Source organism: Lycium ferocissimum, chromosome 9 (genome assembly GCF_029784015.1).
Source record: "Lycium ferocissimum isolate CSIRO_LF1 chromosome 9, AGI_CSIRO_Lferr_CH_V1, whole genome shotgun sequence".
NCBI classification, from domain to species: domain Eukaryota; kingdom Viridiplantae; phylum Streptophyta; class Magnoliopsida; order Solanales; family Solanaceae; genus Lycium; species Lycium ferocissimum.
In genome coordinates, this window is record NC_081350.1 from 16,148,281 (window position 1) to 16,169,536 (window position 21,256).

General features: G+C 34.1%; 2 protein-coding genes across 2 annotated transcripts; both read right to left on the reverse strand.

Annotated features, from left to right (window-relative positions):
• Positions 1 to 11,389: 11,389 nt before the first annotated feature.
• On the reverse strand, positions 11,390 to 12,303 carry LOC132069248 (uncharacterized). The gene is made up of 3 exons (XM_059462657.1): positions 11,983 to 12,303; positions 11,821 to 11,889; positions 11,390 to 11,543 (listed from the first exon to the last, which is right to left on the reverse strand). Exons 1-3 carry the CDS (start codon positions 12,259 to 12,261, stop codon positions 11,439 to 11,441), a joined length of 453 nt encoding a protein of 150 aa, XP_059318640.1. The 5' UTR covers positions 12,262 to 12,303; the 3' UTR covers positions 11,390 to 11,438.
• A 26-nt stretch (positions 12,304 to 12,329) lies between these two features.
• LOC132031615 (serine/threonine-protein phosphatase 7 long form homolog) lies at positions 12,330 to 13,559 on the reverse strand. The gene is made up of 4 exons (XM_059421582.1): positions 13,515 to 13,559; positions 13,258 to 13,422; positions 12,692 to 13,129; positions 12,330 to 12,599 (listed from the first exon to the last, which is right to left on the reverse strand). Exons 1-4 carry the CDS (start codon positions 13,557 to 13,559, stop codon positions 12,330 to 12,332), a joined length of 918 nt encoding a protein of 305 aa, XP_059277565.1.
• Between the last annotated feature and the right edge of the window lie 7,697 nt (positions 13,560 to 21,256).

The window sequence follows — 21,256 nt, forward strand, 5'->3', positions numbered from 1 at the left end:
ACTTTATGGTAGGCTTACCACATAACTAGAGGAAGTTTTACGTAGTCTATATCATTACTGACTGTTTAATTAAGTATGTGTATTTCATATAGGTACAAACTACTTACTCTTCGGAGAAGCTAACACAGGTTTTTATTGGGGAGATAGTTCAGTTGCACAGGGCACCCTTTCTATCATTTCTGACCGGAGGACATAGTTCACTGCTCATTTTTTGTGGTTTGTAAACAGAGAGTTGGGTGCATAGATGGAGCTTAACATAATTTTTCACCCACATACTAATGGCCAATCATAGAGTATTATTCAGATCCTTGAGGACATATTAAGAGCATGTAAGATTGACGTTGGACGTCACTGGAACCAATTCTTGCCACTGGCGGAGTTTTCTTAAAATAATAGCTACCAGTCCAGTATTCAGATGGCATTGTTACAAGTCTTATATAGTAGGCGGTATTGTTCTCCAATTAGTTGGTTTGATCCTGGTGAGGCTAGGCTAAGGGTGTCAAGTGGGCCGGGTTGGGCCGGGCCGGGCCATTTTAAGGTGGGCCACAAGGGGACGGGCCGGGCCATAAGTTAGGGGGCCGGGCTTGGAGGAAAAGGGTGTAAGTCCGGCCCACCCCCGGATAGGGGCTACACCTCGGGCTAATCGTCGGGCGGCGGGTTATAGTTAGTGGGCGGGATTTTTTTTTTTTTTTTTTTAAGTTCTAATACAAAAATAGACATTTACATTTACTAATAATAATAAAATTAACATTTACATCTAATGATAAAATTGCTAAATTAAAAAATATTTAGTCGTCGTCAAATTCAAAAAGCTAGCCGTTGTAAATTTAAAAATTAGTCGTTGCTAATTTTATTTGAACCCCTAAATTTATGAATAACTTCACTTTGGTCATATTTTCAAACTATAAATACCCCTCCATTCTTCTTCATTTTCACACAATTTTTCCACAATTCTCTCTTTATCTAAATTTGTCATTCAACTAGTGTACATTACTTTACCTCCACCTTCTCCTCGAGTTCGAAGACTTCAAGTGCGGTGTGGATGCATTTTGAGCGAGTAAATGAGGAACATGTTAAATGTCAACATTATGGTGACATATATCTCCACAAGTCTGGAGCGTCGAGTATTATCCTATTAGGGGGGTGGGGGGTGGAGGGGGTACCGGTGTGTTGCGTAGACACTTGTGAAAAGGCATGAAATTGAACTGAATGATTTATCAAAGGTATATTTGTTGAGATAAGTACTATCACAATCTAATACATACTATCTACTGAAATGTATCAAAGGTATATTTGTTGAGAAAACAAGATTGTCTAGCTTTAAAATACAATTTTAAAGAAAACTAAAGTGCTCCGTAAAAAGAGACTCCTAATTTATTAGGATATAATGTTTTTAAAATATTTATTATTAGTAATAAATGTAGTACTTATCTTTTTTTTTTCTTTTTTTTTTTTAATTTGAAGTGGGGCCGGCGGCGGTGCCCGTGGGCCATCAACCGGCATGCTTGGTGGGTGTCCACCTTGTCCTACCCAGACCCCTAATAAAGTTCACCTAGCCCCCCTTACACTTTTTAGTGGGTTTGGGCCGGGCCGGTGGTGGGCCGGGTTCGGGCTGGCCCGGCCCACTTGACACCCTTAGGCTAGGCTATTAGACACAGGTTTTGTAAAGCATGCCTTGAAAATGGTTAAGTTGATTTAAGAGCGACTTCGTACAGTCAGAACAGGCAAAAGAGTTACGCAAACTGCAAACTTTGTCATTTGGAGTTCTTGGAGGGTAAAAGTACTATTAGAGGTCTCATCTATGAATGGTGTGATGCATCTCGGGAAGAAAAGTCGAGTTGAGTCTAAGGTTCATAGGCTTGTTTAAGGTTTGGAGCTTGTTGAGGAGGTGACCTACAAACTTGCCTTGGCACCAGGTATGACAACAGTACATCCTTTATTTTATGTATTTATGTTGTAGAGGTATATTAAGGATAAGTCTCATATGTTGAAGTTCGACATAACATGTTCCATACTCTCGAAAAGTCCTGTAATACAAACCAAGATGTCCCACAGCAGAGACATAGCAATAAAGCCTTCAAGAACCTGAGTTGGCATGTCTGAAAAGCCAAAACTAGAACCTGCTCATCCTCGTATAGAATCATTCCCACTAATGTAGTCGAAAACCTAAAACAAAAATTACTATCTAATCTTCCGACTGAAGCAATCAAAATATTGACAACGTATATTTGTCGTTTTTCAATTTTAACATTCCGACAGATGCAATCGGCCATCTATGATTGTATCCGTCGGGAACTTTTTCCAACAAATTGTTTTCTTACTGACTGAAAATCATCTAAACTGAGTCGAAACTCTATAAATTCCGATGGCATTCTAACAGTTTTCGTAAAAAAATGACGATTTTCTAGTAGTGACACAAATTAAATGTATTGTATAATTTTACCACCAAAAAGTAAACTTATAAGTTTCATCGCAAAAGTGTGCTTTGCAACAAAATCAATTGTTACTCGTTAATATTGTTGCTAGGAATGGACCCGCATTTAACGAAACAGCAGAGAAAAACTTATAATATTTGAAGAAAAACAAAAAATGAAATGTCTTGGGTCCCACATCAGAGTGGGATGGTGCAATTGATCTCTTTATAGGATTTTAGACAATTCTCACTTCGTGGTCTAGCTTTTGAGATTCAATTAAGCCTCAAATTCATTCATTTATCTAGAATTTACACGGTATAGCTAACCAAAGGATCGGTGTTTGATTTTGAAAAGTTAGTAAAAACTTCCACCGGAACCGCCTCCGCCCTCTTCTTCCTTTTCACTTCCTTCTTCTTAATTCTTCTCATCTTTTCTCCTTCCATTGATTATTTGTGGTTGGAATTGAGAGGTTAATGTTTCATTGTGCTTATATTATCTACTCTTATAATTGGGATTGGTTTGGATGTAATAAATTAAAAAAATATTTGTTGGGTTTTGTTGAGCTTGAAAAATCATTTTTTGAAGAAGACAAACTATTATTTTTTGAAAGTTTAGGTTCAATCTAACCAAAAATTGTTGGCATTACTATTAGAAAGTTGTATATCAAATTTGAAGTCATTTAGAGTTGATTTGGATTCACCATAACTTGTTGTTAAGATAAGTCCCGACCAATATCAAATAAGAAATTCTAGTGATCTCTAAGATTTTGCTTAGCATTCCTGATCAATTGATTTTGGCGTGGAGGCCATTTCCTAAGACTTTTCTCAACTCAGTCAAAATTTAAACGATGTTAGCGAAAGATCCTAATTGTGCAAATCACCCTTTCTTTATCATGATATTAAAGGCAGATCCATCCCAATTTTGTGATTTACCTGATGTTGGATCCCATCTTCTATTGTCCACACTCAAGATATCCAATCCTTGGCATGTGGAGAAATGTTGAGTCCCAGATCGCTGTCGGAATGGTGTAACTAATCTCTTGATATTGGCTTGGACAATCATCACCTTATGAACTAAATTTTAGAGTTGAGTTAAATTTAAGATCCATTTATTTATCAAAATGACAAATTTGTACATCTGGCCGTTCTAAGCGGTTAAGAGACGAGCATTATTCTTGTTGGTCCACTTCAAGTCCAATGCGTTGATAATGCCACCCCTTGAATAATTTTCCAGCATTCTTTCTTAGTCCATTCCTCTTCGGGAAAGTTTCTTCTTATGCTTGGCTTGCTTTAAATTATGCTGCTACTATAATAGCGGACGTGTCATTGCTACGAATTGCCATCTGGGACATGTTGTCTGCCACCTAAAGATAATTTCCTTCTCTTCACAAAATTCTCTCTTTAATTTCATGAATCTAAAACCTCACTTTTAACGTTTTAGTGGCAAACAAAACATTATTTTGCTCTAATTCCCCCATTTTTATTTTTATTTTAGATCCAACTTGAAATTTTTAATTCTAGTTTAATTGTCGGCACAGAAGAAAAAGTGACACAGTATAATTTTTTAAGTATCTCGGTGGGTTTTAATTCATTAATTCCTCGGGGCTAGGGCCATGGACGAGTGTGTACCAGAACACTTGTTTATAAATCTAATGATTCTTGTCCGCTAAGTGGTTAAGTGGGCGTGTGGGCATGAAGTTTCAAATCATGATTTCAAATTAGCGTTTGGACATGCATTTGAAATTACGGTTTGAAATTATAGTTTCAATTTTTTTAAATATAAAATTTAATTTCATAAGTTTATATTTTGTAAAAAAAGATCTATAAGTTGGTAGATATTTTTAACTATTACCCCCGTCAATCATTTACCAATCTCATTAACTTCCACCAAATTTTATTTATGTCTACCAACCTTTTAATTTTGTAAAAAAAGACCCATAGTTTAATTTTATTTATTGAACTAAAATTTGATCAATTGATGTTGTATTTTTAGAAAGGTCTTCTAGTATTAATTTTGAGCCGGTTGTTATGAATTAGCGTATTAATTTTGTTATGAACTATGACTTGCTTATTTGGTATGTTTGTATAAGAATTGAGAATGTTTTGATAGTTTTCACAACTTGTGGGGTTTTTATATCTATAAGAGAAAATACTCCTTCAAATATTCAAATTGCATGTCCAAACATGATTTCAAACCATGTTTCAAATCATGGTTTCAAACCATGTCCAAACGGGGCCTAAGTATTTATAGAGAGATCACTGATCAGAAGACAATTTGCAACTGTAATATTAGAGGGAGGAGAAAAGAAATCTACCACTCCCTCCGTCCCAATTAAGTAGCTCACTTATCTTTTTGGTCTGTTTCAAAAATAGTGTTTTTTTCTATATTTAGCAAGTTTTTCTATTTCAAGATTTTACATGGCAAGTTTAAGACCACAAGATTTAAGGACTACACACAACTTTAATTAAAACCATAAGATTCAAAAGTCTTTCTTTATTTCTTAAACTCCGTGTCCAGTCAAACTAAGGCACTTAAATTGGAATGGAGGGAGTATGTATTATGGGGTTTAGATCAAGATACACGAGCTAATTAAACCATATATCAATGCATTCGTTATTACTAATTATTTTGAATTAAATGGAAACGATTTAGCTATCTGCTACTACAAAAAAATGGATAATTTGGGAAGGTTGAAAGTTGCAATTCGCGAGGATTTTAATCTCCGCTATTTGCTAAAGGAGGCTAAAACCCCGCAAATTGCAACTTTCAACCTCCACAAATAAACTAATTTTTTTTGTAAGATCCTGAATTCTTACACACACCACATACTACTTTGTTTTCGTATAGGCAATGGTAATACAAAGATTATATGCGTTTAATCATATTCCTTATAGTACATTATTTTTTAACCTATCGTTGATATCACTTGTTGCCATTTGGGAAATTGCTTACACTAGTGGCAGATCGAAGATTCCTTGGAAATATTATACATCTTCAAATATTAAATGACATTTGTGATTGCACCTAATGGAAGCAATATGGGAGAAGATCGATATGGTGGGAACTCCAACGTGTTGAAGGGCTAAAATAGAAGTGAAACTATTAGTGACCCAATGTGCTACCCCCTTCGTTCCATAATAAATGGTTCTTTTAGCTCATGCACATTTCTTAAGAAATTGCTCATTCCTAGAAATTATGAGTGTTTTTACTAACTTACAGCTAAGTATTCTTGAAAAAGAAAAAGTAGTTAATGTATCTTGATTCTTTAAATAAGATCAATTTTGAAAGAATCTGTCCAAAGTATTCTTGAAATTCTAAAGCACCACTTATTTTGAAAAAAATTGAAAAGTCTAAAAACCCACTTATTATGGAACGGAGGGAGTCGTATGAATTAATGTCATCTCCCAACTTGCACTTTAAAATAGTTATACTAACTAAATACTCCCTCCGTCCCATATTACTTGGCCACATTACTAAAAATATATGTCCCAAATTACTTGTTCATTTACAAAACCAAGATAAAAGTAGTTAAATCTTTTCCATCTTACCCTTAGTATTAATTGTTCTTGAAAATAGTCAATATTAATTAGAATATATTTATTGGAGGAGATAGGGGTAAGATAATAAAACACATTTTTTATTTATGATTTTTAAGGGGCGTACAAAAGGGAAAGTAGTCAAGTAATATGGGACGAAGGGAGCACTGTACCTTTTCTATAACCATTTTCCCCCTTTTCATTTGCTTCTGTCCTACATGCCTCCTTTGATTCCCCCAAATTTTAAGCATCATGGAATTTCTCTCAATGGTGGCAGACAAAATTAGGGTTTCCCCACAAAAGACAACACTAAATAAGCTCAAAATAAAGAATTACCTCAGCTCATAATTGAAGATTTCATTTAATCAATGGAGTACTATGCTTTCCCTAAAACCATGATTAGGTAAGTTGTCCCAATGTTGCACTCACGTGTCACTGCAACTTGTTTGATTGGTATTGAATTGTTTTGATGATTATACACTTACGTGTAATCGGTCTTTGTTATTTAATTAAGATTAAGACTACGATTGAGATGCTTGATTTTCCCGAAGAATTTAAGCCAAAGCCAAAGTCAAATAAGCAGTAGATTATTATTCCTTAGTGAAACGAAAGTGGACAAAGAATCAATTTGATGCAACACTAAAAATAGCTAATTTGCTAATGAAGAGCTCCCTTTGTGGAGATGCTCTCTAGAGGAGGAGGAGGTAAAATTTTGTTCTCAATCTCGACACGTTATGTCTCTAAATGAATAAGATGCATTACACATTGAGTGATTGACTTCATTTTAGATGTGATTAGTGATCTATAAAATACGTCAGATAATTTGTTATAACAAATTTTAAAAAAAGCTACTGATAAAAATAAATGTTCTTTACATTGTCAGTCTATATAAAATAAATTCATTGTTACTTTTTTGTGCAAATAGACTATTTAGCGATTTTTTCAAATGAAATAAAAATATGAAGGGACGAATGATATTTTGAATTTTTTATGCCTTTGTGTCCTTCCACTCAGAGGCGGATCCAGACTTTAAATTCTAGGGGTTTAATCTTAAGATTTTTAGTATTGAACTCATTATATTCTTAAAGTTATGGGTTCATATCTATTATTTATTACATTTCAAATAATTTTTTACACATAAACTTGTGCTCCGCGACGAAAGTTAAGGGTTCAATTGAACCCCCACTTGCTATGCTACATACGGTTCCACTATTGCTTGTCTCCCCGCTAACCCATATACACCCTCATTTGCATACTTCTTTTTGTGGTTAAAAGTGAAATATTATAAATGTAGTAGTTATATATCATTACGAAACAGAGTGCTAGTGAGTCCGGAGCCTAAACGGCACAAAAATACACAAAATAAACCAAAAGGGGGGCTGCCTTCCACGATATACCAAAAGGTGTATAACGTGGAGGGGCCAACGTTATACCCCAAAAAAAAATTCCCAATGTCAGACCAAAACAAAAATAACAAACCAAATAATAGTATAACGACTGATCCATGTTATACAAATAATTTTGTATAACGTGGATCAGTCTACGTTTTACAATATATATATATGTTGTAAAACGTGGATCAGTCCACATTATACAACATATATATTTTTCCCCGTCCAACGTTTTACAAAAATAGTTTGTAAGACGTTGGCCAAATTTAAATCATATCCGACTGTTTTTTTAATAAAAAAATTTTAGTGATTTTTTAATTTTTAACCCATACAGTTAATTTCAGTGATTAACTCAAACAAATATTTTAACGCATACAGTTAATTTCAGTGATTAACTCAAACAAATATTTTAACACATACAATAATTAAATATGTGTTATATATGCGAACATAAATAAAAAATACTAAAATATAAGTTAACTAAACGTTACACATTAACTGAGTAGTAAATGTTAAATTACATACGTTATTAAACAGCACAAGACATGTTATATATTCTTGGAAGATTACCTAAGGAAACAACGATCGTACAACTTAAGAAAAAACATAAAAACCAACAAGCAACAACAACTACTGATTTCTGTCGGGGCAGCGATTCTTGTTATGACATGTTTGCTTGCACGTACTACACTTTCTAGCCATGCGAGCGGATGAGCTATATCCATTTCATTCCTCCTTCTAGTTGTACTCGCGCTCGGAAGTTCGCTCGTATTCGGTGTTTGCAATTAAACCAAGGAGAAAGTGGCCAATATGCCTCATCACCCAACGGTGAAAAATTTCTACTGTACGTTTGCTTGTAATACCTGTAACTGTAGTACTTGCTAACATAGGTCTTTGGTTGAATTCCGCGGATATCACAAAATTTAGTGGCATGTGAACATGGCATATGGTAGTTTCTCCACTTCCCACATGAACACTTTTCCCCGGCTACAGACTTTATGGATATTTCCGCCCTTACCTTTGTGTGCAAATGTCGAATCTCAAAGACCCTTCAACCGTATTGTATTGCTTCATGTGTGCTTTAGGGACCTCTCCCAAAAGTATTCATCAAACTTCTTTTCAACAAATGTAGCGTCAAAACTTTTATCCGCAATCAACAAATCAGCAAAGGTGCTTCTCTCAACAAACCGATCAACAAGATTTTTAAACGTACAACGAACCATGGCAGTAACGGGCAATCCACGAGCTTTCTTCAATAAACCGTTGTAAGACACGGAGACATTCGTTGTCATAGCCCTCCACCTATGACCGTTGTCCTTATTCAATGTTCATTTCTCCTCCGGAAGAGCTTTTAACCACAGATGCACTGGAGGTGACAATCTTTTGATTTGTTCCATCCTCATTTTATATTTCTTCTTCTGGTGTTCTGTAGCCGCCAACCACATTAGCTTCTAAAGGTCACTGTTGAGGAGCTTTTTATTAAAGTTGCTTTTCAAATGCTGAACGCAAAACCTATGGTGTGTGGATGGTGGTTGTAACCAATCATGTGTTTGGACACATTGCAAGATGCCCTGATGACGGTCAGAAATAAGTCTAATTCCTTGTCTCCCACAAACAATATGTCTCCACAACAACACAAGGAACCACGTCCAAGATCACTCAAAGCTCTCGCGTGCAACAATAGCATATGCAAGTGGAAAAATGTTATTGTTCGCATCAATTCCAACAGCAATTAACAGTTTCATCTCATACTTACCGTACAGGTGAGTGCCGTCTATTGAGATGACAGGCCTGCAATTTTTGAATCCATTGATGCTTGGTTTATAAGCCCTTTAAAAGAAACTTGAAGATGTATTCATTTTGTATTGTAGTTGATTGGTGCTCCCACTCAACAACGGCCCCCGGATTGAAATATTGTAAGGCAGCCATGTATCGGGGCAATGTCTTGAAAGAGGTTTCAAAATCTCCAAATACCATTTCAATAGCTTTCTTACGCCCCTTTTGTGCTTTTCTATAACTAGGAGTAAACGTATGCAACCCTTTTATTTTTTCCTGAACTGACTTAATATCGATGTGTGGATAGACCATAATATATGGTATCAACGTAGTAAAGAATTAGGCGATCGTTCAAATTGGAATGATCCTTCCTGTAATCATCCGCGAGATAACTGTGTTGGAGAACCGTTTTGCCTGCCTTCCACATACCGCTTGAAATTTCTCTAAAACGGATCATCCACTCACATCCCAACATATGACGCTTGCAAATAACCCTCCAAAATTTACCTTTGGACTGATTAGAAATGAACTCTTTCTTTTCTTTGAGACAATATAGTCTCACTGCGCCTTTCATTTCCTGCTTGTTCTGAAATAACATACCTAATTGCATAATACAAGGAAAACTATCAACCCCCTAAAAATGGGCCAACAAATAAAAAGAATATTCATTGCCATCATACTAACCTGAATTGATAAATTCAGGTTTTTTACGATCCCAAAGTGCAGGTCGAACTGGACCGTCATCTCTCATGAAGGCAAAATCATCCGGGCCTTCTTCTGTGTTATCCAAATATGGAATTGCATTAGAATGATAGCTAACGTTACCATCACCTCGAGCAGTAATGTCTTCATAAGAATGACCATCATCATCAGATGAGTGATCATCGTCTGTTTCTGCGTGATCTAATGGGATATCATTATCTGACTCATCGAAGTGATCATTAGCTACATCATTATTGCTCACAATTTGTGTGAGCTGAGTCAATACGGGGTTTTCTTCAAAATCGTTACACCTACAAACATAGGAAAATTCAAGGCATTCAAATCTCAAAAATAATTAGTTAGAAGTCTCCTAGTTTAAGCGAACAAAACATCGTTATATTTACCTTTCCGTAAATGACTCCACTTGAGTAGGGCGATATCGAACTATACTCCCGCCACCTAATTCACTTGTATCTGGAGCACTACTCGGTCTAGGAATATCACAGATCTACATAGTCCAACCAAAGTTATGTGACTGGCTACCAACTCCTAGCATTGTTTCTTGTTGAAGTGTACCTCTTTGAAGCCCAATATTCATAGCGGGAAGATACGTAGTACCTCGAATATCAAACTCATCGTCAGTGGGTGCTTCAACATTGGTAGAGCGTTCAATAGTTGCATACATGTCAAGTGTCGCTATGCTGATATGATTGCTAAATATATCAGGACTTCGAAGAAATAACGATAAGGAATCATCGTCCGAAATAAGAGTTTCCTCGTAAATGGGAAATCCCCTAGCCGTAATTGATGTTGGATATCGTCCAATGATAACCACTGAAAGGTTAGGATCAGTTATGGCCATTTTGCTTATGAAAACACATTCTAGACGATCGCATTTGAGGGAGATTGGAAACCTTTGTACGGCTCCTTGACGACGGTTATATCTCATCAACCTTCTTCGTACACAACTTCACCACTTCCCAATATAAATTAACTCTTACATAATTTTCTGCCATATTATTTTCAAGAGAATACAAATGTAAAAATGAATGAAAGAATGCAAGAGAGAAGTGGAGAATTCTTGAAAAAATGGAGTCTACAAGAGAGATATGCAGAATACAAGAGAGAAGTCATAGCTAAGAATCCATGCAGTCATCAAATCAAGCATACAGTCGTCAAATCAAGCATGCAGTCGTAAAAGCAAAATGGTAAATTAATTTTTTTTTTTTTTTGTTAAAGTTGAAAATGCATGCAGTCGTCGAATCTGCCATGCAATCGTCAAATCAAGCATGCAATTGCAACAATTGATTTTGTTGTAAAACGTTGGCAGGCCAACATTTTGCAATAATTGATTTTGTTGTAAATCTTTGGCTGGAAACGTTTTGTTCTTTCTTGTTTTTTTAATTTGCGTAACTTCCTTTTGAAGTAAATTGAACCTGCCTATATTTCTATTTTCAATGAATATATGTGACCTTTATTTTCAGGTTGAGGCATCTTATAATGTAGTTTTTACACAAGTCATATAATAATTAACTAGAAAAAGCACAAGACATATTATGTATTCTTGAAAGATTACATAAGAATTGAGATCTGAGATAAATTCAATAATTAATAAAAATTCAATTTTTACATTGTCCCTTTTTTCCCCCTGTGCCACACGTAGTTTGCCGGCGCTCTCGTTTTGATCTACGTTGGTGAACCTCCTCTTGTATCACACCCTCATCCTGTAAATGCCATAAAAAATAGAAGTTATTTTTGTACGATTGGATCCTTGGATAAATTTTCTTAGCAATTGTTTTAATTGTCTACGTAAAATCGGACAGCATCTCCCCTGTAACAAGGACTCCTCCAATACCATATACCAACACAAACAACCAAAGCAATCCAACAACAATGAACATCACCAACAAGGCACCACATAACAACCACAAGTCACCATATCACTCCTTAAAGACTTCTTAATCTAATTTAATAGATAAATACTTTGAATAAAAAGCGAACCTGTAGCTCTAAGGTCTGTACATCCGGCACAGGAATGTGTGAGGATCCAACATCAAATTTCATGGGAGACTATGCAAAATAAATAATATAGACACATAAGGTAGCCATTAAATTAATGAAATTAAACAAGATACAAGCTATTTGAGTGGTTAGAATACTCACGTCGGTAAAACTCAGTCTTCTCCCAATTGAAGAGCTATGTCCAGTGAATGCAGGAAAATCATTTGTCATCCCAGAAGAGGTGCCTGTCTGAACACCATACTGTTGGGCCATAACTGCGAGGCTAATAGGCTCAGACGATGCGAATGCCTGAAAAGGCCCCTCACATGTGATTACGGCCGGTGTTTGGACCTCGGGAGCAGATGTCGATGAGCTGGACATGCCAAAATCTATTATTGGGTAATATGCATCATCAGCTGCAGGCATCGATGAGCTGGGCATATCTTAATCAAAACGAACCTCATCCTCATCAACCAACTGGTGCTCCACGGGACCTCGACCCCATCTCGTTAGCACTGCTTACGTCCTCTACCATGCACTTCTGTGTCTCGCACATTAGGACGTTGACGACGAGGAATTTGCACAGTAGGCGGCTCAACATACTTCGTCGGTGGTGTATAATTTGGAGCGAAACTCAGCATCGTCCCCAGAGAGGCAGCAGCAATGGACTCTGTATTAATGTGGCTAAACTTCTCTGTTAATTCCTTCATTTCATTAAACATGGTTGGATCTTGGATAGTCTCATGAGCCAACCTGTACGATTCTTGATGTCCTAAAGCCTAAAAAAAAAAAAAATTAAATTATAAGATTTGATAGTGGTCTAAGACACATATAAAGACATCAAACATCTAATGCAATGTAATGTACGTACCAGTGCCTCATGCCTGCCTGCCATGTGTTGGTATCCTCTATCCACATTATGCGCAGGATTTCCTATGAAAGTGCGCGAGTGACGTCGATACCAACAAAAATACTCTGATAATGACTCTGGGTCTTGAGTTTCATACTCGGCCCGAATTACCCTTTGTCGACGATTTTCCCAAAAAAAGTCCTTTCGTATAAAATTTTGTTGATCCTCCACTGTTATAGCATACCGCTTGTCACGTTTGTAATGAAAAGGATCAATCTCAACACATGGTCCCGGAATATGTTGCTTCCTACCAAACTGTCTGAGAACGCGGTCTACCATGTGCCACTCTCGATAGATTCCACAAATAAGGGGAACCTGCGCCATCCAAATACCTAGGCCATGCCGACACCACTCAGGGAGTCCATTAATGATAGCCTCTGAATAAGGCAGCCACACAAACTACGATAAAAAGAACATAAAATTACATTATAATAAAATAATTTACATGATAATAAAATAAATAAATTACACATAAGCGTAACTATTATATCAAAACGCCATTAACAACCATAATTATGATAAAATACCTGACCATCTGTTAGGTTGTCCAATACATCCCTACATATGGGTAGCACAACACGTGCCTTATTTTCACTAGCTTTACGATGAGTCCACTTTCGTGCAAGAGCTACGTGTGGCTGAAGGGCCCTGGGTGGTGGTTGCATCGGTATAATTCGCTCCCAAGCCCAAACCTATATTAAAAATTTAAAATAAATAAATAAAAAGCTTATAACTATCAAATAAGACAACCAAATAAAATTATATAATTTTAAAGGTCACGTACCTGCAATAAGAAAATGAATCCACACACATCCTTGGCTTTCCTCATCGAAGCGCTAAGATAGACAAGTATACACATATGACAATGCAGCCGCTCCCCAAGCTTGTCTACTCATTGCTCTAAGGTCACGCATGTCAAGCAAATAGTCTAAATTAAGTAAGTCATCGGACTTATCCGAAAATATCGTGCCGCTACAAAGCCATAGCAAGTACAACCTAACCCGCTTTTGCACATCAATTTCTGGGGTCTGATCTGTAATGGCATCCAAGCCTATAATATATTCAATTAATTTATTTATTTCCAACCTACTAACACCATTAAAACAATCCAGACCGGGTGCCTAACCGGTAAGCTCATGGATCAACTGTTGCCACCCAACAATATTTATATTTCTAGCATTAAGATCATTCAAGGGATTACCATCAACAACCATGCCAAACATGAGCTCAATATCTTGTAATGTGATAGTCGCCTCACCCGTACGCAGATGAAAGGTGTGCGTCTCAGGACGCCATCTCTCTATAAGTGCAGTGATGACTGCCCAATCATATGATACACATCCTACCTCTACTACTCCCCTAAATCCACACAAGCCAAAGTAGTCAAGGATGCGAGGATGAAAAGGATGACGCTTCACGTGCTTCCAAAATTCGGTATTCGCGCAGCGTGGAAATAGGCATCCGGTCGGTCCTCTCAGGGCCCCATCCCACACAGCCTGTGATCGATGCTTCTCCTGGGGTGTTAACACATCGTACACTTCTGGCCCCGGATGTAGGGGTACCCGTGGAAGCTCCATACCTTTAAAAAAAAAAAAAAATTGAAGTCAAGATCAAGCTATTTGGAGTAACTTACTATTAAAAAAAAAATTATTATTCCAATTTTAGCAGAATAAATATGCACTGGCTAGATAAAGCCAACTTCCATACGCCTTATTTAGAAACCACTGATAGTGGACCACATTAATACCTATAAAGTATAGAGAAAATAATTGTCCACCCACTTAAACTTAGGTCCCATATAATAAAGCATTATCATGACATTTTAAGTATCCTTTTTCGGGGCTAGTGAGGTATCAATTAAGTTTCACTTTTCTGGCTATATAAATATCACATTAAAGGTACAATGAAAAACTTAACAAATCAGACCTTTTATATAACAATCCACAAAAATAACAGTAACATAAGAACACATTTCTTCAAAAGTGCTACTAAACAAATCAGACCTTTTGTATAACAATGCCTCTAACAATCATGTCTAAAGTTCAGATAAATATAACACAAATAAAAAATTAAAGAATCCATATAATCAAGATATATAAGACAAACAGATACCCTACATCTACTATAAATATACAATATTATATGAGTTAGAAAAAATACCTTAATTTAGATAGCAACAAAAGGTTTTTGATGAAGAAGTTGCTCCAAAAATTAGACTGTAATGCAAGGTTTAAAAAGAAAATAAATGGAGGAGAAGAAGAAGGAAAAGGAGAAGGATAAGAAATTCTGTAAGTTGAAAAGAATGGAGGAAGAAGCGGAGGAGAAAGATGAGAAAAATTAGGGCAAAAATTTTGGGTATCTGTTGCATGAGTCGAGGACAGCCCCACGATTTACAATATATATGTTGTATAACTTGGACTGATCCAGGTTATACAAATAATTTTGTATAACGTGGATCAGTCCACGTTTTACAACATATATATTGTAAAACATGGACTGATCCACGTTATACTCTTAATTTTTTTTGTTTTGGTTTGGTCTGACATTGGGAAAAAAAAATTTGGGGTATAACGTTGGCCCCTCCACGTTATACCCCTTTTGGTATATCGTGGAAGGAAGCCCCCCTTTTGGTTTATTTTGTGTATTTTTGTGCCCTTTAGCTCCGGACTCGAGTGCTAGTAGTATCACTAGAATTGTTGGGGACATACAAATCCTTATAGGTCCTAACAAAAATACTAAGTTCTTAATTTATCTGCTTCTAGAACATCTAAAGTAAATAACAAAGGAATTACCAAGTATTCAAAATTATTGTCCTGCTGCAACATGACACCTTCAATTGCTAGTACATTTGCTACCTGATTTTGTTCTCTCGTGTACATACTACTATTTAGTTACTATGGCAGTAATTTGCTGTGTCAGTTTAAAAGCATATCTTGAATCAAAGATAATGTAACAGTTTCGAAGAGCTAAATATGGTAATGGCTGACGAGAGGATGCTCTAGTTGAAGAGAAAGGGAAGAGGCATCTTCCACTTTCTGTTGTTCATTTGACCTCAGTGATTATTTACCCATTATTAAACACGTTACAATGGGCTGGCTTGACAACTTTTTAGTGCGTAAAAGTGATGGAGGCTAGCTAGCCACTGGACATATGGTATTATGGTATGGCCTATTGAATCATCAAAGACGAATTAAATTCACCAATTATTTTTTATTTTTTCTACTATATTAGAAGCACCGGTTGGGGTGCTTTTTCGTCGTCCGTTGTGGACCCCCCTAAAAAAAAAAAAAAATGTAATTTTACAATTGTGGGCCCCATATTAAACTTTAAAAAAATTTGTGGGCCCCATATTAAACAACATCGAGTATTAAAAAAAAGTGAAACCCACCACATCCAAACTCATGGGAAAAAAAAAGTGGATCCCATATTAACAAAAATCAAGCAATATTGAAAAAAAAAGTGAATCCCATATTTAAAAAACAAACATTGTGGGCCCCATATTAAACTTAAAAAATTGTGGGCCCCATATTAAACAACATCGAGTATTAAAAAAAGGTGGAGCCCACCACATCCAAACTCATGGGAAAAAAAAAAGTGGATCCCATATTAACAAAAAATCAAGCAATATTGAAAAAAAAAAAAAGTGAATCCCATATTTAAAAAACAAACACTGTGGACCCCATATTAAACTTAAAAAAAAAATTGTGGGCCCCATATTAAACAACATCGAGTATTAAAAAAAAGTGGAACCCATCACATCCAAACTCATGGGAAAAAAAAGTGGACCCCATATTAACAAAATCAAGCAATATTGAAAAAAAAGTAAATCCCATATTTAAAAAACAAACACTGTAAAAAAAATGTGGGCCCCATATTAAACACGATGCGTATTCGTAGCAAACACTAATATAATAAAGTTTTAAATACGGAAGACAAACTACAACGTTATATTAATCTTGTTTTTGAACATATATCATCCCATATGACAAAATTACTTTACTACTATATATAGAAAGGTGGGTTTGGACACTTTTTCGTCCGTTTGTGGGCAAAAAAATTGTGGGCCCACATATTTTAAACAACTACTAATATTTAAAAAAAAATATATGGGCCCACATATTTTAAACAACTGCTAATATTTAAAAACAACTACTAATATTTTTAAAAAAAAAATTGTGGCCCACATATTTTAAACAACTACTAATATCTAAAAAAATTGTGGGTCCCATATTAAACACCAACAAGAATTAAAAAAAAAAAAGAGAAGAAAAACAAGTGGAACCCACCACATCCAAACTCACAAGAAAAAAAAAGTGGATCCCATATTAACAAAATCAAGCAATATCAAAAAAAAAAAAAAGTGAATCCCATATTAAAAAAACACAACAACATACTTAAAATACAAAAATGCTTAGAAAATCAAACAATTAAATCAAAAGAATGATGGATTTATTGTCACGCGTATCAACCCATTAGTGAGAGCAAATGAAATTATTGTACAACAACATACTTAAAATACTTATATATATATATATAAAATAGTGGAACCCACCATCTCCAAACTGGAAAAAAAAATGGACCCCATATTAACAAAATCAAGCAATATTAAAAAAAAAAGTGAATCCCATATTAAAAATACAAACAATGTCAAAGAAAAAGGTGCAGACTTTGTATTCGTAACAAACACTAATATAATAAAGTTTTACATACGAGAAAGACAAACTACAAATGTTATATTAATCGTGTTTTGAACATGGTATCCCATATTGACAAAATTAAGCAATATAAAAAAAAATAAAAAAAAGTGAATCCCATATTTAAAAAACAAACAATATAAAAAAAAAAAGTCACAGACTTTGTATTCGTAAGCAAACACTAATATAATAAAGGTTTAGATACGAAGACAAACTACTGAAATTATATTAATCGTGTTTTGAACATAGTCTATATATATATATATATATATATATATATATATATATATATATATATGCATAAAAATATTGCAAACTAATAATATCCAAAAGGCTGGGCCCCATACTAAATAACACCAAGCAATATAAAAAATAAAAAAAGAAACTATATAAAGCATGGGTTTAGACTCATGCTTCATCGTCCGTTGTCCCTTAAAAAAAAAAGAGGGGGAGGGGGGGGTGGCCCCATACTAAATAACACCGAGCAATTAAAAAAAAAAGAAAGAAAAAATTGGAACTCACCATCTCCAAACTCATGGGAAAAAATAAAGTGGACCCCATATTAATAAAATCAAGCAATATTAAAAAAAAAAAAAATTGAACCCCATATTAAAAAAAATATATAATATTAAAAAAAAGAAGTGCAGACTTTGTATTCGTAGCAAACACTAATATAATAAAGTTTTAGATACAGAGCATAAATTATAATGTTATATTAATCGTGTTTGAACATAGTAAGATATGTATATATATTATATGCATAAAAATAGTGCAAACTAATAATGTCCAAAAAAAAAAAGTGCACCCCATAAGTCAATAATGATGGATTCATTGCCACGTGCGTATCAATCCATTAGTGGGAGCAAATGAAATTTCTTTTCTTCAAAAGGTTAGGTAGTCAAACCATACAATTTTCTTTCTTTTTTTATATTTAAACGAGATCTAATCTAGCTATTAAGCTGTTGTATTTGCTATTCCGCCATGTCATTTATTTGTTATATTTACTAAAATAAATATACTTAAAATATTTATATTTTAAAATAAGATAGAATTTAATTACTTTTTTATTTTTATTCTTACTCCAATAAATGTGAAAAGAGATTAATGTCGTAGAAAAATATATATCAAATGGAAATCAAATAATGAATAAGGTAAATTAGTCAAATTATAATTCTAATCGACGTTTTCTTAAAAAACCATGCAAAAGACAACATGACAAGTAAAATGAGCTAAACCGAGAATATTTACCAAAAATTAAAAAATAGTATTTCTTCGTTTAAATAGAAAATCAATTTCTACTTTATTTTGTTTTAAACATGTAAAATTAATTTAATAATTTAAATTAGAATTATCCAAATCAAAATTTGATAAAAAATAATGAGTATTTTACACTTTTAAATTAATCGAATTAAAATTAAAAGTATCAATTGATGCTTAAATATTGCTATTATTTTATCTCAAAGAGAGGAAAATAGTTCCTTTTTAAACAAGTCTTCTCTTTTAAAAAATATTAATAAATTCGCCGATTTTGTATTCGTAGCAACCATTAATATAATAAAATTTTAGATACGAGACAAACTACAATGTTATATTAATCGTGCTTTGAACATAATATATATATATATATATATATATATATATATATATATATATATATATATAAATATAGATGCACTATAATCTAAAGTGTTGGGCCCGTGCGCAGCACGGGCATAGACCGCTAGTAACTATATAGAAGAGTGAGTTGCTCACTTTTTCGTCGTCCGTCATTAAAAAAATTAAAAAAAAATAAGGTGGGCCCCAATCTTCTTAATAGTAAAAAAAATTGTTAAAAAAAAAGGTGGGATCCAATCTTCTATAATAGTAGGAATGAAAAAAAAAATTAAGGTAGGGCCCACTCTTCTATAATAGCAGAGATTAAAAAAAAATTAAGGTGAGGTCCGCGTGGAGAATTAGGAGATAATTGCAAAAAAATAAAAATAAAGGTGGGATCCGCGTGAAGAAGTAGGAGACAATTGCTAAGGAAAAAAATTAAGGTGGGGTCCGTGAAGAAGTAAGAGCAATAAAGGAAAAAAATAGGATATTTAAATAATGATAATAAGTTCAGAAAATGGTAAAGGTACGTTTAGAGAAAATATATTTAAGAGAAGTTCGGAAAAAAAGAAATAACGATATAAATTGAACACAAAAATCGCTAAAGAAATCATAAAACCAAAAGATTTAAAACTTATACCTTTGGGTATAAGTTTAGACACATACGTCTCACACAAATAATGAGGAATAACATCAAGAAGACGAAATATAAATGGTCAAGAAACGTATGCGCATATTTTCTTAAAATGATGAAGTTCGTCTATGCTTAAAATTTTAATACTACAGCAGATGCTGACACATCAAAGCGCTTTTCAATATTGTTGAGTAGAAAGAGATGATGGCATAAAACTCGGTAAGAAAAGGCGAATTTCAAATCTTTCAATAGAGAACCAAACCAGGAAATTCATATATGAGAGAAGCGGACTAAGTAAAATAATTTATTGATATTCTCAATTAATTGAATTATAATATTTTCTGTAATAAAAATTTCATAATTATATTACTAAAAGGTACTCTCTCTGTCCTAATTTGTGGTCTAAAACAAGTCATAGATATTTGTGTGAATTTAAATAATTTCATTAAAGGTAAAAGGAAAAATTCCAAGTTAAATGATTTCTAAACATAAAAATATATCATTTTTTTAGACAGTCTAAAAAAATGTGGTACTATTTTTTACCTCCAACTCATGTTGAAAAAAAAACATGGACCCCATATTTTAAAAAATCAAGCAATATAAAAAAAAACGTGGACCCCATATTAAAAAATAAGCAATATCTAAAAAAAAAAATATAGACCTCATATTAAAAAAATAAAGCAATATCCATGTAATTGTTAAAGTATCCTCCATTAAGTCAATAATGATGAATTCATTCAGTTGGATTTCTATACCACGCGCTGCATTTGCAGCGTTTTTGCCAGCACATTTGAAGTAGGGGTGGGCATGGTACGTTATTTGAAACTTCGATTTTCGGTTTCTAAAAATACTATACCATTACCATACAAAAATAATTCGGTATGGTTCGGTATTTCTAAGTTCGGTTTCGGTATTTTTCGGTACGGTAATTCGGTAACCATAGTTTGTTTGACTTCAACTTACACATATACTCATACAATAAAGGATTATGAATTCGACTTTTCAAGGAACGTCTCAATTATATTAAACTAACACCTTACACATGTAGACATATTCAAAAGAAAGTACAAACAATTTTCTTCGTTATTCAATTACACAAAAATAACATTTGAATCACGATAGAGTGGTCGAAATTACAAAGTCTAAACAACATTAACCAAAATTAAGCATAATCTTTAGTCCTATACAATTTTACATCAAAAATTTCATTTAGTGACATCCAAAATCTAACTTGAATAAGATGTATTTTTTTTGTACAAAAACTGGTCTATATATTTAATAGTATTAAATATGGTATATATGGATTGTATATGTAGTATAAACTTCGGTATGGTATACGGTATCTCGGTATTCTTTTTATAAATACCGAATAAAATTACCCGAATACCAAACAATATTAAAATGCATACCAAATACCGTAATATAGAAATTACGGTATTAAAAACTTCAGTTCGGTATGGTATTCGGTACATACCGTACCACGCCCACCCCTAATTTGAAGGACAATTCATGCAATTTCTTCCATTTTTTTAGTTTTTAATTTGTAATAAACAAATTCCTTTTTTAAAACCTAAGCTATATAAAAGCATGAGTTAAAGAAGTGGA

Excerpts from the sequence above, each read along its gene's own strand:
- LOC132069248 (XM_059462657.1), bottom strand. The coding sequence starts at position 12,261 with ATGCCCAGCTCATCGATGCCTGCAGCTGATGATGCATATTACCCAATA. Across the intron at positions 11,890-11,982 it reads GAAGACTGAGTTTTACCGAC|TCTCCCATGAAATTTGATGT; the intron begins GTGAGTATTCTA and ends TATTTTGCATAG. Across the intron at positions 11,544-11,820 it reads TACAGACCTTAGAGCTACAG|GATGAGGGTGTGATACAAGA; the intron begins GTTCGCTTTTTA and ends TGGCATTTACAG.
- LOC132031615 (XM_059421582.1), bottom strand. The coding sequence starts at position 13,559 with ATGAGGAAAGCCAAGGATGTGTGTGGATTCATTTTCTTATTGCAG. Across the intron at positions 13,423-13,514 it reads GATTCATTTTCTTATTGCAG|GTTTGGGCTTGGGAGCGAAT; the intron begins GTACGTGACCTT and ends TTTTTAATATAG. Across the intron at positions 12,600-12,691 it reads CAGGCAGGCATGAGGCACTG|GCTTTAGGACATCAAGAATC; the intron begins GTACGTACATTA and ends TTTTTTTTTTAG.